This window comes from Scyliorhinus canicula, chromosome 4 (genome assembly GCF_902713615.1).
Source record: "Scyliorhinus canicula chromosome 4, sScyCan1.1, whole genome shotgun sequence".
Lineage (NCBI taxonomy): Eukaryota > Metazoa > Chordata > Chondrichthyes > Carcharhiniformes > Scyliorhinidae > Scyliorhinus > Scyliorhinus canicula.
The window spans coordinates 91484991-91504917 of NC_052149.1; the positions used below are offsets into that span (position 1 = coordinate 91484991).

The 19927-nt window shown below is 46.0% G+C and overlaps 2 protein-coding genes across 6 annotated transcripts in view; both read right to left on the reverse strand.

Moving 5' to 3' along the window:
* The window catches only part of clcc1 (chloride channel CLIC-like 1), a 61325-nt gene extending 55409 nt beyond the window's left edge, over nucleotides 1–5916 (reverse strand). For 2 of the 3 annotated variants that reach the window (XM_038794805.1, XM_038794803.1), the window contains exon 1: nucleotides 5765–5916. The gene's annotated coding sequence lies outside the window, so the exon portion shown is untranslated. The remainder of the gene's footprint in view (nucleotides 1–5764) is intronic. The other variant, XM_038794804.1, reaches the window with a different exon arrangement.
* Nucleotides 5917–13339: 7423 nt separating this feature from the next.
* LOC119964802 (WD repeat-containing protein 47-like) overlaps nucleotides 13340–19927 on the reverse strand; it is a 116699-nt gene continuing 110111 nt past the window's right edge. For all 3 annotated transcript variants that reach the window (XM_038794809.1, XM_038794810.1, XM_038794808.1), the window contains 3 exons: nucleotides 19144–19275; nucleotides 16728–16946; nucleotides 13340–14392 (listed from right to left, as the gene is read on the reverse strand). In XM_038794809.1, coding sequence (XP_038650737.1) covers nucleotides 14247–14392; nucleotides 16728–16946; nucleotides 19144–19275 — 497 coding nt within the window. In that variant the 3' untranslated portion in view covers nucleotides 13340–14246. The remainder of the gene's footprint in view (nucleotides 14393–16727; nucleotides 16947–19143; nucleotides 19276–19927) is intronic.

Sequence of the window (19927 nt, forward strand, 5' to 3'; positions counted from 1 at the left end):
AATTACTGTCCCAGACATCTAACTTACCCACGAGTGAATATTCTCATTCATACATCAAACTCTTATTAAAAGGGCACAAACAAATTCAGGAATCTGAGACAAGGGGTGAATCTCATTGTTTATGATACTCTTTACTTCTGTTAAAATTCTGAGAGCAGATTTTGTTAAAAAGGATATGCTCATCAAATATCTTGCCTGTCTGGTTCAATAATCTGTGTCCCCTTAAAAGAGTTTGCTTCACTCAAGGCGATAGGAACAGGAGGGACATCCAAAATAGACACCACTCTTAACTGCAGCCATATAGAAGAGTTTGATGATTGTGGATTTTAATTTCCTGGGGTAGTAGCATGACCCTTGGCTACCATATCGGTGCCATTCCCTCCAATTCAGCTTTGATTCTTAGATACTAACCTCTTCTCATAGCTAATGCCCTCCCATACCAGGCAACATCCTAGTAAACCGCTTCTGTACCCTCTGGACGCTTTGGAGAGGATACAGAAGCAGTTTGCTAGATAAACGCGGTCTGTTCTCACTGGAATGATGGAGGTTGAGAGGAGAACTGATAGAGATCTATAAGAGTATCAGTGGCATGGACAGAGTGGATAGTCAAATGCTCTTTCCTGGGGTAGAACAGTCATAGGTTTAAAATGCGTGGAGAAAAGTTTAGAACAGATGCACGAGGCAAGTTATTTTACACAGAGGGTGGTAAACATATTGAACGTGCTGCCTGGGGAGGTGGTGGCAGCATGTACGATAGCGGCATTTAAGGGGCATCTAGACAAATATATGAATAGGGTGGGAATGGAAGGATACGGACTCCGTATGTGCATACGGTTTTAGTTTAGGCAGGTACCATGGTCGGCACACGCTTGGAGGGCTAAAGGGCCTGTTCCTGTGCTGTATTGTTCTTTGTATACTTGTAGCTAGTAACTATTTGAATGTTCAAATCATGAATCTCTGTGGGAACGTTAACTGTTTTCCCCCCAAAGTCTATAACTAATTCTTTTGTCTTGTTTTTATTCAGTCTTTTTTTAAAAACACACCATTTTGCAAGCTTCTTTACAGAATTCCTATATTTCCTTTATTATTCCTAGAGACCCAAAAGTACAGTATCATCAGCACACTCCAGGATCGTTATAACAATAATCATCTATGCAGATGTAAAATAAAGGTGACAGTACAAAACACTAGGGAGATCCAGTATCCGTTTACATGGGCTCAGAGTAGATACCAGAGACTAACACTTGTTGCATTCTGTTGTGAAAGACAGCACGGTAGCCTTGTGGATAGCACAATTGCTTCACAGCTCCAGGATCCCAGGTTCGATTCCGGCTTGGGTCACTGTCCGTGCGGAGTCTGCACATCCTCCCCGTGTCTGCGTGGGTTTCCTCCCACAGTCCAAAGATGTGCAGGTTAGGTGGATTGGCCATGATAAAATGCTCTTAGTGTCCAAAATTGCCCTTAGTGTTGGGTGGGGTTACTGGGTTATGGGGATAGGGTGGAGGTGTTGACCTTGGGTCGGGTGCTCTTTCCAAGAGCCGGTACAGATTCGATGGGCCGAATGGCCTCCTTCTGCACTGTAAATTCTATGATAAAAATCACTGATACAAAGTAGGAGAGTAGGGTTAACATGAAGGATTTTCAATAAATTTGAATGGTTTCTGTATTAAAAGCTGAAGAGAAATCAAAGGTAGCGTGAGCATAATTGCCTAATCTATCCATGTGTTGTTGGATCAAATAGACCAAAGTCGGAACAACGTTGTTCATTGACTAAGGTAAATATTGGTCCTTTAGAGGATGAGAAGGGAGATTGAATAATGGGAGATGAGGAAATGGCTGAGGAACTGAACAGGTTTTTTGGGTTGGTCTTCACAGTGGAAGACACAAATAACATGCCAGTGACTGATAGAAATGAGGCTATGACAGATGAGGACCTGGAGATTATTGCTATCACTAAGGAGGTAGTGATGGGCAAGCTAATGGGGCTAAAGGTAGACAAGTCTCCTGAATGCATCCCAGAGTGCTAGAAGAGATGGCTGGGGAAATTGCAAATGCACTAGTGATAATTTACCAAAATTCACTAGACTCTGGGGTGGTCCCGGTGGATTGGAAATTAGCTGGAATGTGGCGACTAGGGGCTTTTCACAGTAACTTCATTTGAAGCCTACCTGTGACAGTAAGCGATTTTCATTTCATTTCACTGTTTAAAGAGGTAGGCAGAAAGCGGGTAATTATAGGCCAGTGAGCTTAACTTCGGTAGTAGGGAAGGTGCTGGAATCTATCATCAAGGAAGAAATAGCGAGGCATCTGGATGGAAATTGTCCCATTGGGCAGACACAGCATGGGTTCAGGAAGGGCAGGTCGTGCCTAACTAAGTTAGTGGAATTTTTTGAGGACATTACCAGTGCGGTAGATAACGGGGAGCCAATGGATGTGGTATATCTGGATTTCCAGAAAGCATTTGACAAGGTGCCACACAGAAGGTTGCTGCAGATGATAAAGATGCATGGCATTAAGGGTAAAGTAGTAGTATGGACAGAGGATTGGTTAATTAATAGAAAGCAAAGAGTGGGGATTAATGGGTGTTTCTCTGGTTGGCAATCAGTAGCTAGTGGTGTCCCTCAGGGATCAGTGTTGGGCCCATAATTGTTAACAATTTACACAGATGATTTGGAGTTGGGGACCAAGGGCAATGTGTCCAAGTTTGCAGACAATACTAAGATTTTTTTTTTTTTTAATTTAGAATACCCAATTTATTTTCTCCAATTAAGGGGCAATTTAATGTGGCCAATTGACCTACCCTGCACATCTTTTGAGTTGTGGGGGTGAAACCCACGCAGACACGGGGAGAATGTGCAAACTCCACACGGACAGTGAACCAGAGCCGGGATCGAACCTGGGACCTCGGCACCGTGAGGCAGCAGGGCTAACCCACTGCGTCACCGTGCTGCCCTAGACAATACTAAGATGAGTGGTAAAGCAAAAAGTGCAGAGGATACTGGAAGTCCGCAGAGGGATTTGGATAGGTTAAGTGAATGGGTCTGGCAGATGGAATACAATGTTGACAAATGTGAGGTTATCCATTTTGGTAGGAGTAACAGCAAAAGGGATTATTATTTAAATGATAAAATATTAAAACATGCTGCTGTGCAGAGAGAGCTGGGTGTGCTAGTGCATGAGCCGCAAAAAGTTGGTTTAAGGAGATTAAGACGGCGAATGGAATTTTGTCCTTCATTGCTAGAGGGATGGAGTTTAAGACTAGGGAGGTTATGCTGCAATTGTAAAAGGTGTTAGTGAGGCCACACCTGGAGTATTGTGCTCAGTTTTGGTCTCCTTACCAGAGAAGGGACGTACTGGCACTGGAGGGTGTGCAGAGGAGATTCACTAAATTAATCCCAGAGTTGAAGGGATTGGATTATGAGGAGAGGTTGAGTAGAGTGGGACTGTACTCGTTGTAATTCAGAAGGATGCTGGGAGATCTTATAGAAACATATCAAATTATGAAGGGAACAGATAGGATAGATGCAGGCAGGTTGTTTCCACTGACAGGTGAAAGCAGAAATAGGGGGCATAGCCTCAAAATAAGGGGAAGTAGATTTAGGACTTAGTTTAGGAGGAACTTCTTCACCCAAAGGGTTGTTAATCTATGGAATTCCTTGTCCAGTGAAGCAATTAAGGCTCCTTCATTAAATGTTTTGAATATAAAAGATAGTTTTTTGAAGAATAAAGGGATTAAGGGGTGTTTGGGCCGGAAAGTGGAGCCGAGTCCACAAAAGATCAGCCATGATCTCATTGAATGGCGCAGCAGGCTCGAGGGGCCAGGTGGCCTACTCCTGCTCCTAGTTCTTATGCTGTACGAGGTGAATAGACAAGCTGTAACTGAGCATTATGTGGAACAAGATAATCTAAAATATACTTTGACATAATGCACTCAAAATGCTTGGTGACTAGAGATGCGCGAGTAACTGGTCTGTAATCATTCAGCTCGGCAAGCCATTCATTACCTCTTAGCAACCAGAAGAATGATGCAGATTTCCAACAGCAAGCAACAGTATGAGCACCAGCAAGAGAGAAAGGCTAACTGATTAGCACATTCCTCAGTTTTTACAGTGATTTCATCTGGGACGCATAGTTTCTGTAGATTCACTGAATGGACTAGGACTACATTGTCAAGAGATTTTTTAAAAGGGTATAAATGTGCCCAATGTCAACCTCATCCTGATGACTAATTTTGTGTGGCTGCAACAAATTGTATAGATCCCTGGTACACAAGCACCAAGTATCACTATGTTACTGACATTCTGTCCATGTCTGTGTTTTGAAGGATGAGTCTGGCCTTAGCGCCGATGAACACTGCTCAGTTGACAGAGAACACTGTTCAGTTGGACTGTGCCATACCACTTGCCCCTCCTGGAAAAGTTGTGTCAGAAAACAGCTTTGACCACAAATAAAGTCCTTGAGGTTCTGCAGAAAAAGATAGCAAATCGTGTCGAGTCGGTCACAAACTTCCAAATAAGTACCAGGTCACAGTTTGGTGATCAGTGAGAAAGGCACTGCTCATCAGGTCCTTCTTGCAGATCGAACCTCAGTGCTATCACACGCTGTCCTCACATTGGCTGCAGTGTGGAAGAGACCATTGCCAATATCCTTCTATGCATATTTGCACAGAATGTCTGGAAAGGGATGCAGTGCTTTTTTTGTTCAACCCAAGCAGCTCTCTCACGGAGGTTGTCTGTGCTTCGTGGTGTGCTTCCTTGGGAAAAGTCCAAAGCAAACATCATCTGCCATCAACTCAGCGAAAGGTGCTCCTTAGACCTCCAAAGCTTTTTGGATTTCCTGCGAGTTGCCCACGACCGACGGGCACACTGCAAGATCCAGGATCATGTGCTGAGGTGCTTTCTCTGCAAATGTGCTGACAGTTAGAACAAGTGCAAAACTCCTCAGACTTAAAACAATAGGAAATGTTTAATACAGTGCAAATGTAGATGCAACATGCATTGCAAGGGGAGTGAGACAGCCTTGAGTGTCATGTACTGAATTCAACCAAATGAGTGAACTGGTACATTGAATTGCACTGCATGGTACATACAAAAATATGAATCAAGTATAAAAAGATGTTTACCATTAGCCTGTTAATTAACCCGATAGCAAAATTTTGGTTATTTGTAACTATTTGTAACAGAGGGCCCAGACACAGTGCCCACGCTCCCTCTTTACCACCCCCACGTGCACACCCCCCTCTACCTCACCCCGCCCAAGACCCACTACACCCCCATGCCCCCTCTACCTCACCCCCACTTCCTTAGCTCTGCACACAAGACCCCTCTACCTCCACCCACACGCCCTTTCCCCCCAATCCCACTATCTCACATCCACTCATGTCCGATCTAACCCACACAACCCCTCTACCTCACCCCTGCGTGCGGGCACCCTCTACCCCGCCCCCACTTCCTTGCCCCAACCCCTCTACCTCACCCTCCACACGTATACCACACCTCTGCATGCAAAACCGCTCTATCCCCCCCTAGCCCCGTCTATCCTCCCCCCCACGCCCCCTCGGTCTACCCCCCACACCCCCTCTCTCTCCCGCCACGCTACCGTTACCCACCCCCCCCGCTAAACGACTGTTTCCAGGGGTTGCTGCTCGTTCGCCCCTGGCTTCAGCTTTACCAGCACAAGCAGCTCAGTCATATTGGCCCAACAAATGTTTACATTGTTTACGGTGAGAAAAGGTGGCCTCAACACAAAGACCGACAAGTAATACCTCCCCTTGCCGGCTCCGGGAGCCAGCTCGACCGCAGTCCGGGTGCGACACCGCCGAGAGGTAGGAAACCGCCGAGAGCCGTTACTAGCTGCATGCTGGGAGTTGGAGTTCGCAGCCGCTGCACAACCGTCTCTCTGTACCCCACTCCCGCCGAGTGCGTCACTGCCGGTACCAGCTGCATGCTGGGAATTGAAGTTCGCGCAGCCGCTGCACAACCGTCTCTCTGTACCCCACTCCCGCCGAGTGCGTCACTGCCGGTACCAGCTGCATGCTGGGAATTGAAGTTCGCGCAGCCGCTGTACCACCGTCTCTCTGTACCCCTCTCCCGCCGTGTACGTCACTGCCGGTACCAGCTGCATGCTGGGAGTTGGAGTTCGCGCAGCCGCCGTCTCTCTGTACCCCACTCCCGCCGAGTGCGTCACTGCCGGTACCAGCTGCATGCTGGGAATTGGAGTTCGCGCAGCCGCTGTACCGCCGTCTCTCTCTTTCCCCCACTTCCTCCCTGGTGTCCATCATAACTTGCACTCGGATTGTGGGGTGAAGAGATGGGGAGTTCAAAATTATTTAAAAGTGGTTAAATTAGGGGTTTGCCCGGAGGTGGCAACCATTTATTGACTTCTTTGTGGGAGAGTGAGCGTCAGCCCGGGGGGGGGGGGGGGGTAGAGTAGAGTAGGAGGGAAAATATGGCGGGCAGTACTGGTGGGAGAGGAGCGGGCTTGTGCAGTATGTTACGATTGAAGTATTGAAAGTACATGGATGTTTGCACTTTTTTGCTTTCTTTCTGTTGATGTCTGTAACTGTTTACAAAGCCAAAAACTACCTCAATAAAATTGTTTGTTTAAAAAAAAGTGGTTAAATTCACAAAGCAGAATTATTTCAATAGCTCTTCAAATAGGTGTGTCTGTCAGATTTCCCTTTAAGAAAAAATGTACTTTTTCAGAGTTCAGTCCCCTCCCCGGAACTGAAATATAACCAAAGGCGGCAATAAAAATCAAACCGTTCGTCAATCGACGTGGAAACTGACACAGTGTGCACCAGATTTGAAATGAGCGATTTGCATCTGGCTTATAACACCTGGAAGTCTTGGTTTTGCTACTTGCTTTTGCTACTTGCTTTGGAGAGTGATACCTGAAAGGATCACTGAGATTTTTCGGACCCACCACGTGTGCATTTTCTTGTGCACAGGCCAGAGAAATTCATCTGCATTGTAGCACAAATGGCTGTCTTAGTAGTTTCATGCCCACATGCAGGTGAATGTCTTCCTTCAACCAATAAAGACTACAGGACTTGTCGCATGATCAGAAGTAATGTCATGCACCATGTCCCATAAATCAGGGTTTCTGCACCTTCACAAAGTGTTGCGCCAATCTAATAGGAGCTAGAAACGGACCTGTTAAAATTTGTGAAGAGTAATGGGCGGCACAGTGGTTAGCACTTATGGTAGTCACCACTTATATATATCACAGATGAGATGTAATACGTTAAGGCTACAGGTATGGGGGTAGATCCCTGCCTGCTGGCTTCGCCCAGTAGGCGGAGTATAAATGTGTGTGCTCACCAAGCTGCAGCCATGTCGGCGCCAGCTGCAGGAGGCTACACATCTATGCTTAATAAAGCCTCAATTACACTCTACTCTTGTCTCATTGTAATTGATAGTGCATCAGCACTGCTGCCGACGGCACCGAGGATCCGGGTTCAATCCCGGCCTAAGTCACTGTGTGGAGTTTGCACATTCTTCCCGTTCTGCGTGGGTTTCACCCCCACAAGCCCCTTAATTGGATACTCTAAATTTATTTTTAAAAAAGAGATTTGTAAAGAGTGAAACAGTCGTTGGCATTGGATTCCAGGGAGAGTGATGATGATGCCATTTGTGAAATCCCAAATCTTGGAATACACTGCAAACTCTGTTAGAAGGATAACTGGTATCCCAAATCTTGCAAACACCTCTTCGTTTTTCAAAACACTACATGAGCTGAACAAATATCACACTTTGCAATGTATTGTTTAAGCTTTGCTGCAGTCTCGAGGTTACAACCGTCAATGTCAGGATGTTGAATTAGCTATTGATATTAACATTTTAGCCGATGCCCCTGTATCCACACACAAGTTAAAGATATACAGCATTTCGAAAGAGGTAAAGGAATAGAATAGATTGCAGGAATGCAATGGGATAAAGCTGTAAAGGATTTAAATGCAAGGATAATCTTTTGAATTCATCTTTTTGGCTAAACACCTGTGTGTCAACAAAGGGTGGCAAACGGAAGGTCACCAAAATGAACATTAGTGAATTTGGTTTAGACAAATCAAGGGCATAAAAGATTTCCATTGGTAAAAATGGAGAATGTTAGAGATGCAAACCCCAAGATGGAAAGGATATGAGGTTTAAAGCTCAACCCAGGGCTCAACTGAATTTGCATGATTCAACCTGAGATTATAGTCAGGAAAGGTAGAAGTATCTACGGTGCACGGATTTTCACATTTGTTTCATAATTCCATCCTTTACAATGCATTGTTTTTGGCTCGAGGTAGCTCACAGTGTGTACACGTTTCCAATCTGCTAGAAAATGACTGCCCTGGCCTCAATTCACGATTCCAGAACAGGGACTCAGGAGATATAGGGCACGATTTTCTGGAAAGAAATGTGGTAGCGAGCAGGAATAGTCAAGAGCTTTCTGCCGCTTGGCCCAGCAAGGCTGGCAATGGTATTCAATGTTAATTGGTCCACTCGACGAGGCCTCAGGGGCTTCTCGCCACAAATGAAGGCTTGGCAGCTGATTCGCCAGCACCGTGCTCGCCACTAGTCCTCCACTAACAAGGTCGAGCAGCACTTCAGCTGCATTTGCTCAGCCAACCCCAAGATTCTGGGATGCTGACCGAGGGAGCCTCCGTGATACAACAAAGGCCAGGAGGGATGTCCTGTGTCCCCAAGGGCCCCGGACAGCGAGTCATAGATCAGCCAGTGTTGCCTGGGATGGTGGCGGCAGCTGTGAGCTCAGGGAGTGTGACCAGGAGGACTGGCCTTCTATGCTGAAAAAGGTCAACAACCGACACCGGGCAGCACCAGTGAGTAAACACCAATGCCTCCTACCCCCGCAAGAGAGCATCCACCCCCAACTCTTCATGCTACCCCCAACCCTCCCCCCACCCCCTTCCCCTTCAACCCCCTTCCCACCACTGTGAACCATGTGTGTGGTGTACGATGCCCCTCTGTGTCCCCTCAGGAAAACCTCTCCCATAATCGTCAGGAGAGAGCTCAGACTGGCAAAGGGGTGCTGAACCTAATAATCGTTACCGCCTTCGAGGAGTGTGCCCTGGAGGTGACTGGACAGATCAGTCATCCATACGGAGGCTGGCGGAAGCTGCAGAGGTGACCACTGGGCTCCACCCAGAGGGCCTGCCAAGCGTGAGTTTCTATTGCCTGACTGATTGACCCATCGCTCCCTCTGACTGATGTGTTATGTACTCTGGGATAACACAGGCTGCAACTCGATGCAGCTTTGACCACAAAATACTCCAGACTTTGAAGTAACTTCAATGTGATTTATTGAACCATTAGTATAGTTCTCTATGAGTTCGACTCTCCTGCTAATTTTGCAATAGTAACTCAGTCTAAGTAACCAGTCTGCTCTAAGCCACGTGGTGAGTGTGATGTTTCTGATCTGCCCCTGTCCTACTCTCCAAGTGTCTGCCTGTGGAAAGAGAAAGAGGCTGGGCGGGATTCTCCGAAATGGAGGCAGAGTGTCCGCGCTGTCCTGAAAGCTGTTGCGTTTCACGACGGCACAAAACGGACGCGGGCACTACTGATTCTGGCCCCCACAGGGGGCCAGCATGGCACTGGAGCGGTTCATGCCGCTCCAGCCTCCCTTCACCAACTGGGCACCGTGCCAACCCGTGCATGCGCAGGGGACTTCCTCAACGCGCCGGACCCCGACGCAACATGACGCAGGGGTTCAGGAGCCGGCTGCATAACAGAATAGGGCCAGGGCTGGAGAGGCCGGCCCGCTGATCGGTGAGCCCCGATCACGGGTCAGACCCCATCGGAGGCCCCTCTCGGTGAAGGAGCCCCCCCCACAGGCTGCCCCCTGACACTGCGTGCAGAGTTCCCGCCGGCTGCGAGCAGGTGTGGATAGCACCGGCAGGACTCTGCCTTTTCAGTGCGGCCACTCGGCCCATCAAGGCCGGAGAATCAGCGGCCCGCGACCGGCGCTGCGCCAAATGCGCTGGCGCAAATGGCGCTGATTCTCCGCTGTTCGGAGAATCGTGTGCCGGCGTCGGGGCGCAGTTTCAGCGATTCTCCGGCACAGCGTGGGGCTCAGAGAATCCCTCCCCTCGTGTACCCTGTCCTTTTATATGTGGGTTTTGTAATGCCCCCTTGTGGTAGTGTCACCTCTGAGTGTCTTGACTGCCCATTGGTCGTGTCCTATTCTATGTGTTCATTAGCTGTATGTCTGCATGTTATGACATCTCCGGTGCTCCCTCTAGTGTTTACTTAGTTGTAGTGTATTTACATTAACCCCTTGTGTATATACGGTGATGCATATCACCACACTCACCACATGTCCATTGTCCTGCAGGTCTTCCAGCCGACGGCACTGGCCCATCCCGAGCCGCACCCTCGCTTGCCTATTAGGAGACCACCTTGGAGGAGAGCTTCGAGGATGCCACCGTTATAGTCGCATCACAGCTATTATCCACACCCTTCCAACTGTGCAGATACACGCGCCACGGTGAGGCGTTAGTGGATAGGCTTCTGGGGCACAATCTGGCGAGCACCACACTGCTGAGCCGGTGAAAGACAGTGACCCAGAGCTGTTGGAGATGATAGGGAGCAGCCAGGACATACGAGGGAGATGTTAGCGTCACTCTATATCTATAGCCGCTTGGAGGTGTCCCAGAGGCTACAGGCTCAGATGTTGTCACTGACAACGCAGAGCACCAAGGCCAACACTGCTGGGTGGCAACTGCAGTGGAGCACCTGGTGCATGGTGTCAGCCCCATTAGTGAAGGTATCCAAGGCATCACTCCGTTGGTGACGGCCATGGTTGGGGGTCTTGGCAGAATGTCCAACTCGCTGGGGATGTGACCCAGTACGAGGTTGACTATGATGAGGTTCTGCGGGACATGTCCCGCTCACAGATGGGAGTGGAGAAGTACTGCAGAGCATATCCCAGTTAGAGGAATATCGCCGAGGGCGTCAACACAATTGTGCAGACCATGGGGAACTGCATGGGCTAGCAGAGCCAGATAATGCAGGGGCAGCCAGGGCTCAACAAACTGCCCCTCCATCACACGGTGAACCCCAGGGCCCTGTGGGCACTGACCAGGAGGGGGCACTGAGTGCCAACCTTGACCTACCCCATGGAGTGGGGATGGTGGCCACCAGCTCCCCCGAGTCCCACCCCTCTGATGAGGCTGCATCTCAAGGTCAGCACATGGGACAGGGCAGCACAGCTGTCCATGTGCCACCAGGTGAGCCGGGGCCCTCCGGATTCAGAGCCCCCAGAGGATGCTCGCCAGCAGCATCGAAGGCCACGGGCCGAAGTAAGCAGCTGGTTATCTCCACCTCAGATGTGCATCCTGGGGAGACACCAAGAGGTAGTGGTAGAGGTAGGATGGCAAAGCATGTTGAGGATCACGGAGGGCACTGGAAGGTGGCAACACCGGGAGAGTGGGGATGTGTATTACATATTAAATACCCTTGTCGTAACCAGTATGATACCTCGGTTACTTTCTTCTGCAATGCAGCTGACTTCTGAACCCTTGGCCCATCCCTACAAGAATCTCTCCCTCCGTGTCACCCACCCACCCTCCAGCCGTGGACATGTCCCCGGAGCTGTGTCATCCCCTAGGTGTTCGAATGTTGGTTGCTGCAGTGCACTGTTGCCTCCCAGTGTTCAGGCACAGTGCCCAGGCATCAAAATGTGATTGAAATGCAAGGCAATGAGTCCCGCATGTTACATGCCCCCCCCCCCCCCCCCCCCAATGGGAATCCATGGGTTGTGGGGTGCTCACTTAACCATGATTGCCAATTCCCCATTAACGATACCCTTGAGCTTCACAGCCAGAGGCCTTCGACAGTCGGTGGGTGTAATGGGTTGTCGGTGGGGCAGACGCAGGAATAAGGGTTGCCTCCGTAATGGTAAACATAATACAGGGATAGGCATGGTGGTGCCATGAGTGTTTGCCCTCCCAAGCACCTCCTCCCACCCTCCTATGGTGGCCCACCCCTGCCGAGGGGCCCACCCCTGCCGAGGGACCCCCCCCCCCCCCCCCCACCCCCCCGGCCAAGCACAGAGGCGGCAATCCCAGCGCCCCCAGGCTCTTTGCCGGTGAGCAAAGGTGGTTACTCAATGTGGTGAATGAGATTATAAGTTACCAATGTCACTCTGTTCCAAGTATATATATGTACCAATATTGTAAGTGCAGTTGCACTACCTGACCACCAGGGGGAGTAGCTCTGGGAGTACTCGAGAGTTTGTACTTGGCACCGCCCTTGGCTCCGTCCATAACTCCTCCCCCTGGAGCTGCTGTATAAAGATCCGTGCCGCAGAGTCAGCCAGCCAGTTCACCGAAAGTTCAACGGCTAACAGGCTGGCTCTGTTGTAAATATATTAAAACCGCTATTCTAATCCTACAAGCATGTGTCCGTAGAATTGATGGTTCCATCACTCATCTCCTCTGCTCCCACAGAAGCCCTTCTGCCAGGTTCACGTTTTAAAAATGGAGTACTAATCACTGTGACCACTTGCGGGGAGGCCTTTGGATATGGGGTGGCCCCCGTCAATTCACAGCTTCACAGCTCCAGGGTCCCAGGTTCGGTTCCCGGCTGGGTCACTGTCTGTGCGGAGTCTGCACGTCCTCCCCGTGTGTGCGTGGGTTTCCTCCGGGTGCTCCGGTTTCCTCCCACAGTCCAAAGATGTGCGGGTTAGGTGGATTGGCTATGCTAAATTGCCCCATGTGTCCTAAAAAGTAAGGTTAAGGGGGGGTTGTTTGGGTTACGGGTATAGGGTGGATACGTGGGTTTGAGTAGGGTGATCGTTGCTCGGCACAACATCGAGGGCCGAAGGGCCTGTTCTGTGCTGTTCTAATTGTACGGAAATAGGGCTTGAGTGATGATAATTGGTTTCTCGCTACACTACGGCGAGATTCCGCCTACAGGAATGGGCTGGTTACATCGCAAACAGTTTGGCGCCTGGCACGGTTCTCATTTTGGCCTCTCCCGCTATTCTCTGGCTTAGTTTTGCTTGAGTGAGAGTGTAACGAGGCCGGAGAACCGCACCCTTAAATGAAGTTCTAAAACATTCAACTCCATAATGTGTAGTCAGGGCTTTAAGAAAATGAATGTGTGCGGACACATAGCGAAGAGTCTGTGTGAAGCAGAGACTTGCCAAAAAGAGTGGGAGTGAGAGATGCATATGACAAGTGAATCAGAGCTACACAGAGAAAATGTGAAGGAGAAAGAATTTGGATAGGAAACAAACAAACAGTTTCAAGAAAAGAAAATGTAATATTGTCTGTGTATAATACCATAGTTGATCAACTTTGAAGCAAACTGAAATAGCCATCATCTTTCAATCTTGGTATGAAACAAATTTATTTTGTTCTTCATTAAATAAAAGGTTTTATTGAGAAAACACTGCACAATCAAACTCGTAATTCTCATTACATTTTGAATCATTACAAGGGTTAGAAAAAAGCTACTAAATGAGGTGCATAGGATATATCCTCTGGTTCCCTGTAACCAAAACACAAATGCGCAAGTTAAATATTAATGAACATAATATTTCTGAATTTATATTAAACTAAACTGTACAATAGAAAATAAAGCATTACATATACAAACAGAAAAACAGTTCACAAGTTATTCAAAACTTTGTAAGTGCAAGAACACAAGCATTTATTAGATTTCACGGGCCTTTTTGTAAACACTGTACCACTATTACCCATGCACACATAGTGAAAAGCCATGCTACAGGAAGTATAAAAGCAAAGCATCGATGTCTGAAATGTTCTTCATTGACTAGATGCGCTTCGCCATCTTGTGCTATCAACTGGCTAGCTTTAATACTTCCTACATCAGAACAAATCCTGTTTAGTTTGATTTTATGAATATTCACTGACTTATTGTAAGATCAACCAACATACACAACCAATAATTTGATCAATAATACTCAGCCAGCTTTCTACATTAGATACTGGCACAATGAATAAGGAATGCCATAAATACTAAATGAATGTTTGCCTCCCTTGATTCAGTCATCATGTATATTTGGCGACAGAGCTCAGTGACAGCATGATCACATGGAAGACCCAAGCACAGCATAATAATACAAATACAGACAGCAGTACCATTTAGTTCGAACAGCAACACATTGACCTTTGCTGTCTCATACTTTCTACTGGTCAGTTACATACACAGTGATGCCAATAAATTTCAACTTTTGGATTACAATTGTGCTTTGTTTGCATTGGCACCATTTAGTCAACTGTTGTTGTACGTCCAGAGGGTTACCGTCCTGTCAGCAGATGAAGATAAGAAAGACAGATCCTCAGTGTGCCATCTACACTGTATAACCTTGTCCTTATGATTAGATACTACTGTTGTAGGAAGTGTTTTTATTAGATCTCCTATAGACAGAAAATTAAAGGTTACAAAAGTCTGCAACTGAAGAAAATGTGCAAACATTTAATTGCATCAAACTAAGGTGAATTTGTAAATGATAACTGTAAAATGCTAACTGATGACCAAATCTATTCCAGAAGTTTTATAGGGCTGGATTCTCTGTTATTGGGACTATGTCCCCACGTTGGTGTCAGAACTGTGGACCTTCACGCCAGAAAAACTGCCGTGAAAGGGTCACATATTCCTAGCCCTGCAGGGGGCTAGCAGGGACCCGGCGTAAATCTTTCAGCTTTGCTGCAGATACGGGTCCCCGAACCTCCGGGTCGGAGGCTGCGCATGCGCAAGGAGGCTCTACGGTGGATTCACTTGAACTGCGGAGCTGGACCCTGAAAATAAGCCCCCCAATCGGCCGCGTGCCCGACCCTGACCGTCTGCACAAACATTACCCAGCCGCGGACTGAGTCCGCAGCCGCCATGCGAGTATCCCCACTGGCTGGACCACATTAGATCCACGCCGTCGGGACTTCGTGGGGGGCTAGGAATGGCGGGGTGGGCCTCCAGCAATAGCCCCAGGTAGGTCCTAGGCAGTGCAGCGTACTCAGAGTACTCCGCTTTTCGGGGCTCGCAAAATCGGGGAACCAGCGCTGGTCCCGATTCATTGCGAGAGAATGGATTCTCCGCCTCGGCGCCGGCCGCGATTTTGGCGTTGCGGTGCGGAGAATCCAGACCATAGTTTATCATTCAGGTTTAATTAAATTATATGTTGTATACATGAGCTATGAAACTTGATGTAAGTTAATGCATGTAATCAATATAGGAGACGATAAATTATCATTTTAACCTGGAAACGTATGAAAGAAACCAAGCAAATAACTGGATTCCTCAGGAGTATCAGGTGGGCAAATAAACCACATGATCCAGAATGGTGCTATTGTTAGTTCCCCATCTATTCTATGTTAGCCAATGCCAGCCATAGTGATATTTAATTGAATTGATTCCTGATCCTCGTTAGTTACTTCAATTTGAACTGCACAAATATGAATGCTGAACAAGTATGGGGCGCAGCTAGGCTGTGATGGCCCTATAATCAACAAGCTTGCAAGCTCATACATCAAGAGTGGCACTAAGCCCAAGTGCTGGATGTTTGGTGTTACCAGCCAAGCAACTTATCCAAAGTAGAACTCAATAATATTACAATCCTGGACCAGACCCCAACAGTGGCTAGGATACTGGACAGAAACCCCAATATTTTATTTGAATTATCAGACTGTGAGGAAAGGATACCTTGCTCCAAGAGTGACTCCATGAAAAATAGGGATATGGTAGATTAAAACAAATGTTATTACAAACACTATATTAAAATATCTTTAACATCATAGAAGAAAAATAACTTACAATTACTCCTTAATCAATGCCGTATACAGTAACCCTTAACTGCTATCTTTATTCCCACTCAAACAACAAGAAAAAATATCTCAGCTCTCAATCCACTTTAAATACCATTAGAATCAGGATGCCTACAGTGCAGAACCCATCCAGTCTATATTGACTCTCCAAAAGAGCACCCCACATGTCCCAATCCGCCACCCTATCCCTGTAATCCCACCTAATCTTTGGATGCAAAGGGGCAATTTAGCATGACCTAACCTGCACATTTTTGGATTGCACTCAGGAATACCTGTTTTACAGAGATGTCTGGATACTCCACTTTAAGAAAGCTATTATGACACTGTTTGAAAAAAAAGATCCGACTTTTCTCAGAACCATGCAGAAACTCTGGCTGTTTATCTCCAGAAACTGCTTCAGCTGGTTTGGTCACCTTTCCAGCCACACTGCTCTTCTGCCTACAATCATATCTTATAACCAAACTGCAGTGAGAGCAAAGTCTTGACTTCTGCTCACAGCTTTATCTAAAACTCCACTGATCTGCTTTTTTCTGAAAAATGTCTGATACCTTAGCTCCACCCAGTAACTACATCATCCCACCAAGATGAAATCCAATTAACTCCACAGGAAACCCCCCTCAATCCGAACAAAACTGCATTTGCCCAAGCTTTTCACAATGCCATAATTGTACCACTGGCTCCCAACCTTTCAAACCAGGATTCTTTTAAAACATGACTGCAGCAGTCACAGGCACACTAACCCAGGTTTTTAATCCTTACTGCACCAAATAACAATACAATACATCTGAAATTCCGACATTCATCTCACCAACCTTAGGGATAGAGGTGACAGTGATAAACTAGAAGAAGTGAATAAAAAGTTTCTAACAGTTTAAGATGTAAAGCAACATACCATTATAATATATTCTCAGCTTACAGTTTACAATAGTTTTACCTCGTAAGTCGGTTACTTTGACTGTAGTGTCATAAGATCCTGTAAGAAGGTAGTAAGCTCCTGGAGAGAACCGTACTGAACGTACATCACTACCATGTGGTTGATAAATTTGTACCACTCTCCCGCCTCGGATGTCATAAAGCATGCAGCTAGAATCCTCCTGACCTGTGGCAAGGAGTCGTCCACTTGGATCTACAGCGACAGAAGCAACAGCACTGCCTGTGTAATGAAAGTTATATGGTACAAGTTACCTATACGGAAAGTTTAATTAGCTCTCTAGTATGATTAAACTTAACACAGAAAATGCAAAGTGATATATTGTGGTCGGAAGATTTAGAGGACATTATAAACCAAAGACAATATAAGCTAAAGGAGGTGCAGCACTAGACCTGGAGTCATGTGTGCACAAATTATTGAAGGTGGCAGGGCAGGTTGAAAAACATGTTTAAAAAGGCATACTTCATAAAGAGGCAAGGAATCTTTGAACCACATTTATAAAACACTGGTTTGGCCTCAAATGGAGGATTTTGTCCAATTCTGGACACAGCCCTTTAGGAAGGCTTTAGAGGTGATGTAGAAAAGATTTATGAGAATGAGTCCAGGGATAGTATGTGGATAGGCAAGAGATGCTGGGTTGATCTCCTTGGCGAATGTGAAGGAGATTTGTTCAAAATCATGAGTGATCTAGATAACAGAGAGAGGGAAAATGTGCCTTTTATTTAACGCAGAGTAGTTATGATCTGGAACGCACTGCCTGAAAGAACAGTGGTTACAGATTCAAATGTGGCTTAAGAAACTGGATCAGCACCCAAAAGGAAAGATTTGCAGTGCTACAGATGAAGAGCTGGTGAGTTACACTGGTTGATTTGCTTTACAGAGCAGCAGCATGGGCTTCAAGGCTTGTGCTGTAGCCATTTTATGATTCTATTCTATGAGTTACACCCATGATCATTTACTCTCCAGTTTCTGCAATCTTTTACACTGTTTCAAGTAAATTTGCTCGAAACAAACCACTCCCACTCCTCACTCCACTTCCCTAGCCCTGCAATAAAAGTGTTCATGCTCCCAGGTCAACAAGACAAGCTACTCATAGCATTCACAGCTCGGGGATTTCAACACATTGCACCAAGAATTCTGGGCACACAGGCATGTGTAGCCATACCAGTCCATTGTTGATGACCTTGTACATGCAGTAGCAAGCAGTCAGCTGAAGATTCATTCACGTTAGATTTTCATACTGACGTTTCAATGACCTTAAAATCTATTTAAAATAGTTCAAGTTACCCATTGTACAAAAGACCTGTGGCTAGTTAACTGAAACCACTCATTGATCTGTTTTTTCAGCTGCAGCAATAATTTGAACACAACTTGAGACCATGATCCCAATCCACAATTGATTACAATTGATAGTGCTGCTCAACTTTGCTGATTCATGGGATATTTCATGTTCAAGCTAATGCAAATACATTTTGTGGAAACTTGGATGCAAACACAAATTGGTTAAACGGACACAACCTCTGGCTCAATTCCAGTGGAATTTCCCACTGCGCTCCAGCAGAAATTCTAGGTGGTGGTGTTTAATATATGAGCCATCAGCCACATATGACAAATTGGAAATCTAGACATAGTTAACTGCATTTCTAATTTTAAATAAAATGTGAACAGACATAATTGGACGTGATCTCAATTCATACATTAGGTCAGCACAATAGCTATGCACTTTAATTTTATGTATTCATTATTGAAATAAGACGACAAATAGCACAATGTGAATTTTTAAAAAATCATTAAGTCTCCATTTCCTTAATTGCGGAACAAAGATATTTGTTCAGCAAAGAGAGACCTGAAATACACTTATGCAATACAGATAAACATATGCAAGGCCTTTCCTTCTAAAATTAATACAGCTGGCTAAAACAGAGTGAACATAGTCAAACTGATGTCAATGATTTTTGTTGGACACATGATAAAGCTTATTCCACCTAGTGCTAATGCCAGACTCAACCATGGTGGCTTTTCCTCCAATTTTCTCTAAATTAATGAGGAGCAATATTTTATCTTTGCTCAAGGCAATCCTAACACAGCAAACATTCAGAATTCACTGAAAAAAGAATCAAGAGCATTCGCTGGTTTCCTATCATTCTGTGGGAGAGTAACACCCTGTACCAAGGACAATCTTAGAATATTTTTGCATTTACAAAGTAATAGATCTATTTATGCTGCATCTTGAACTTAACAGCAAATGGCACACAGCAACCGTCTCATCACTGACCTTGCTACAGTACCTCAGTTGTAGTATAAACTGGTGGTGTGAACAAAGGTCCAATATCCTGAAAATGATTGTACTGTTCAGGTAAAAACAATACAAATGATATATAATGCAAAAATCAATCACCAAAAGAAGATCTACACCTACCTGATCCATGAAATGCTGTTCCAACAACACGAACACAGCTGGGCACTCTCAGATCCCAGAACCTTACAGTCTTGTCTTGTGAGCCAGATGCAATCATCCAACCTCCCCAAGTGTAGAGTGCTAGAATATGACCTGTAATCACAAAGTAACATCAATGTCCAAAGTTCTCCCTGTTGTAACCAATTATAAAGGAAACGTGCATTTATTTCTTAAAAACAACATGTCAGCATCAGTAATCAAAGATTGGAGGACCATGTTTAGTTAATCCTTTTTTATATTTGGCTAACCAGAGCTGGAAATGTTGCATCCAGACCATTTGACTAGTAACATTAACTTTTCAGTTCTTGAAAACTGGAAAAAGCAGTTTTCTTTACCCCAATGACATTTTTCTGCCCGAATGCCAGTTCTCCCTCTGCATGTGTCTAGTGTGATAATCAATTATTTTTCTTTCATCCACAATATGCTAAGTTGGACTTTACTCCAGGACCATAAACCATGACCTAAAGAAGGATGAATCGTGGAATGTGTGAGATACTACAATCCAGCAATGATGAAGACAGTACAGGCATATAATCTATTTTCTTTATTATTCACGCATCATTTACTTCACTAAGGAACCATAGGAAATCAATTCAGAAGGGAGGGCCGAGTGGAGGAGATACCTAATCTCTGCTGCTTAAACTAGTCTTCTGAAAACAGTGTCCTAGGTTTTGCCCAAATTTAATCAGGAATGTCCAATTTATATGGCCAGCACGGTGGCAGTGGTTAGTGCTGCTGCCTCACA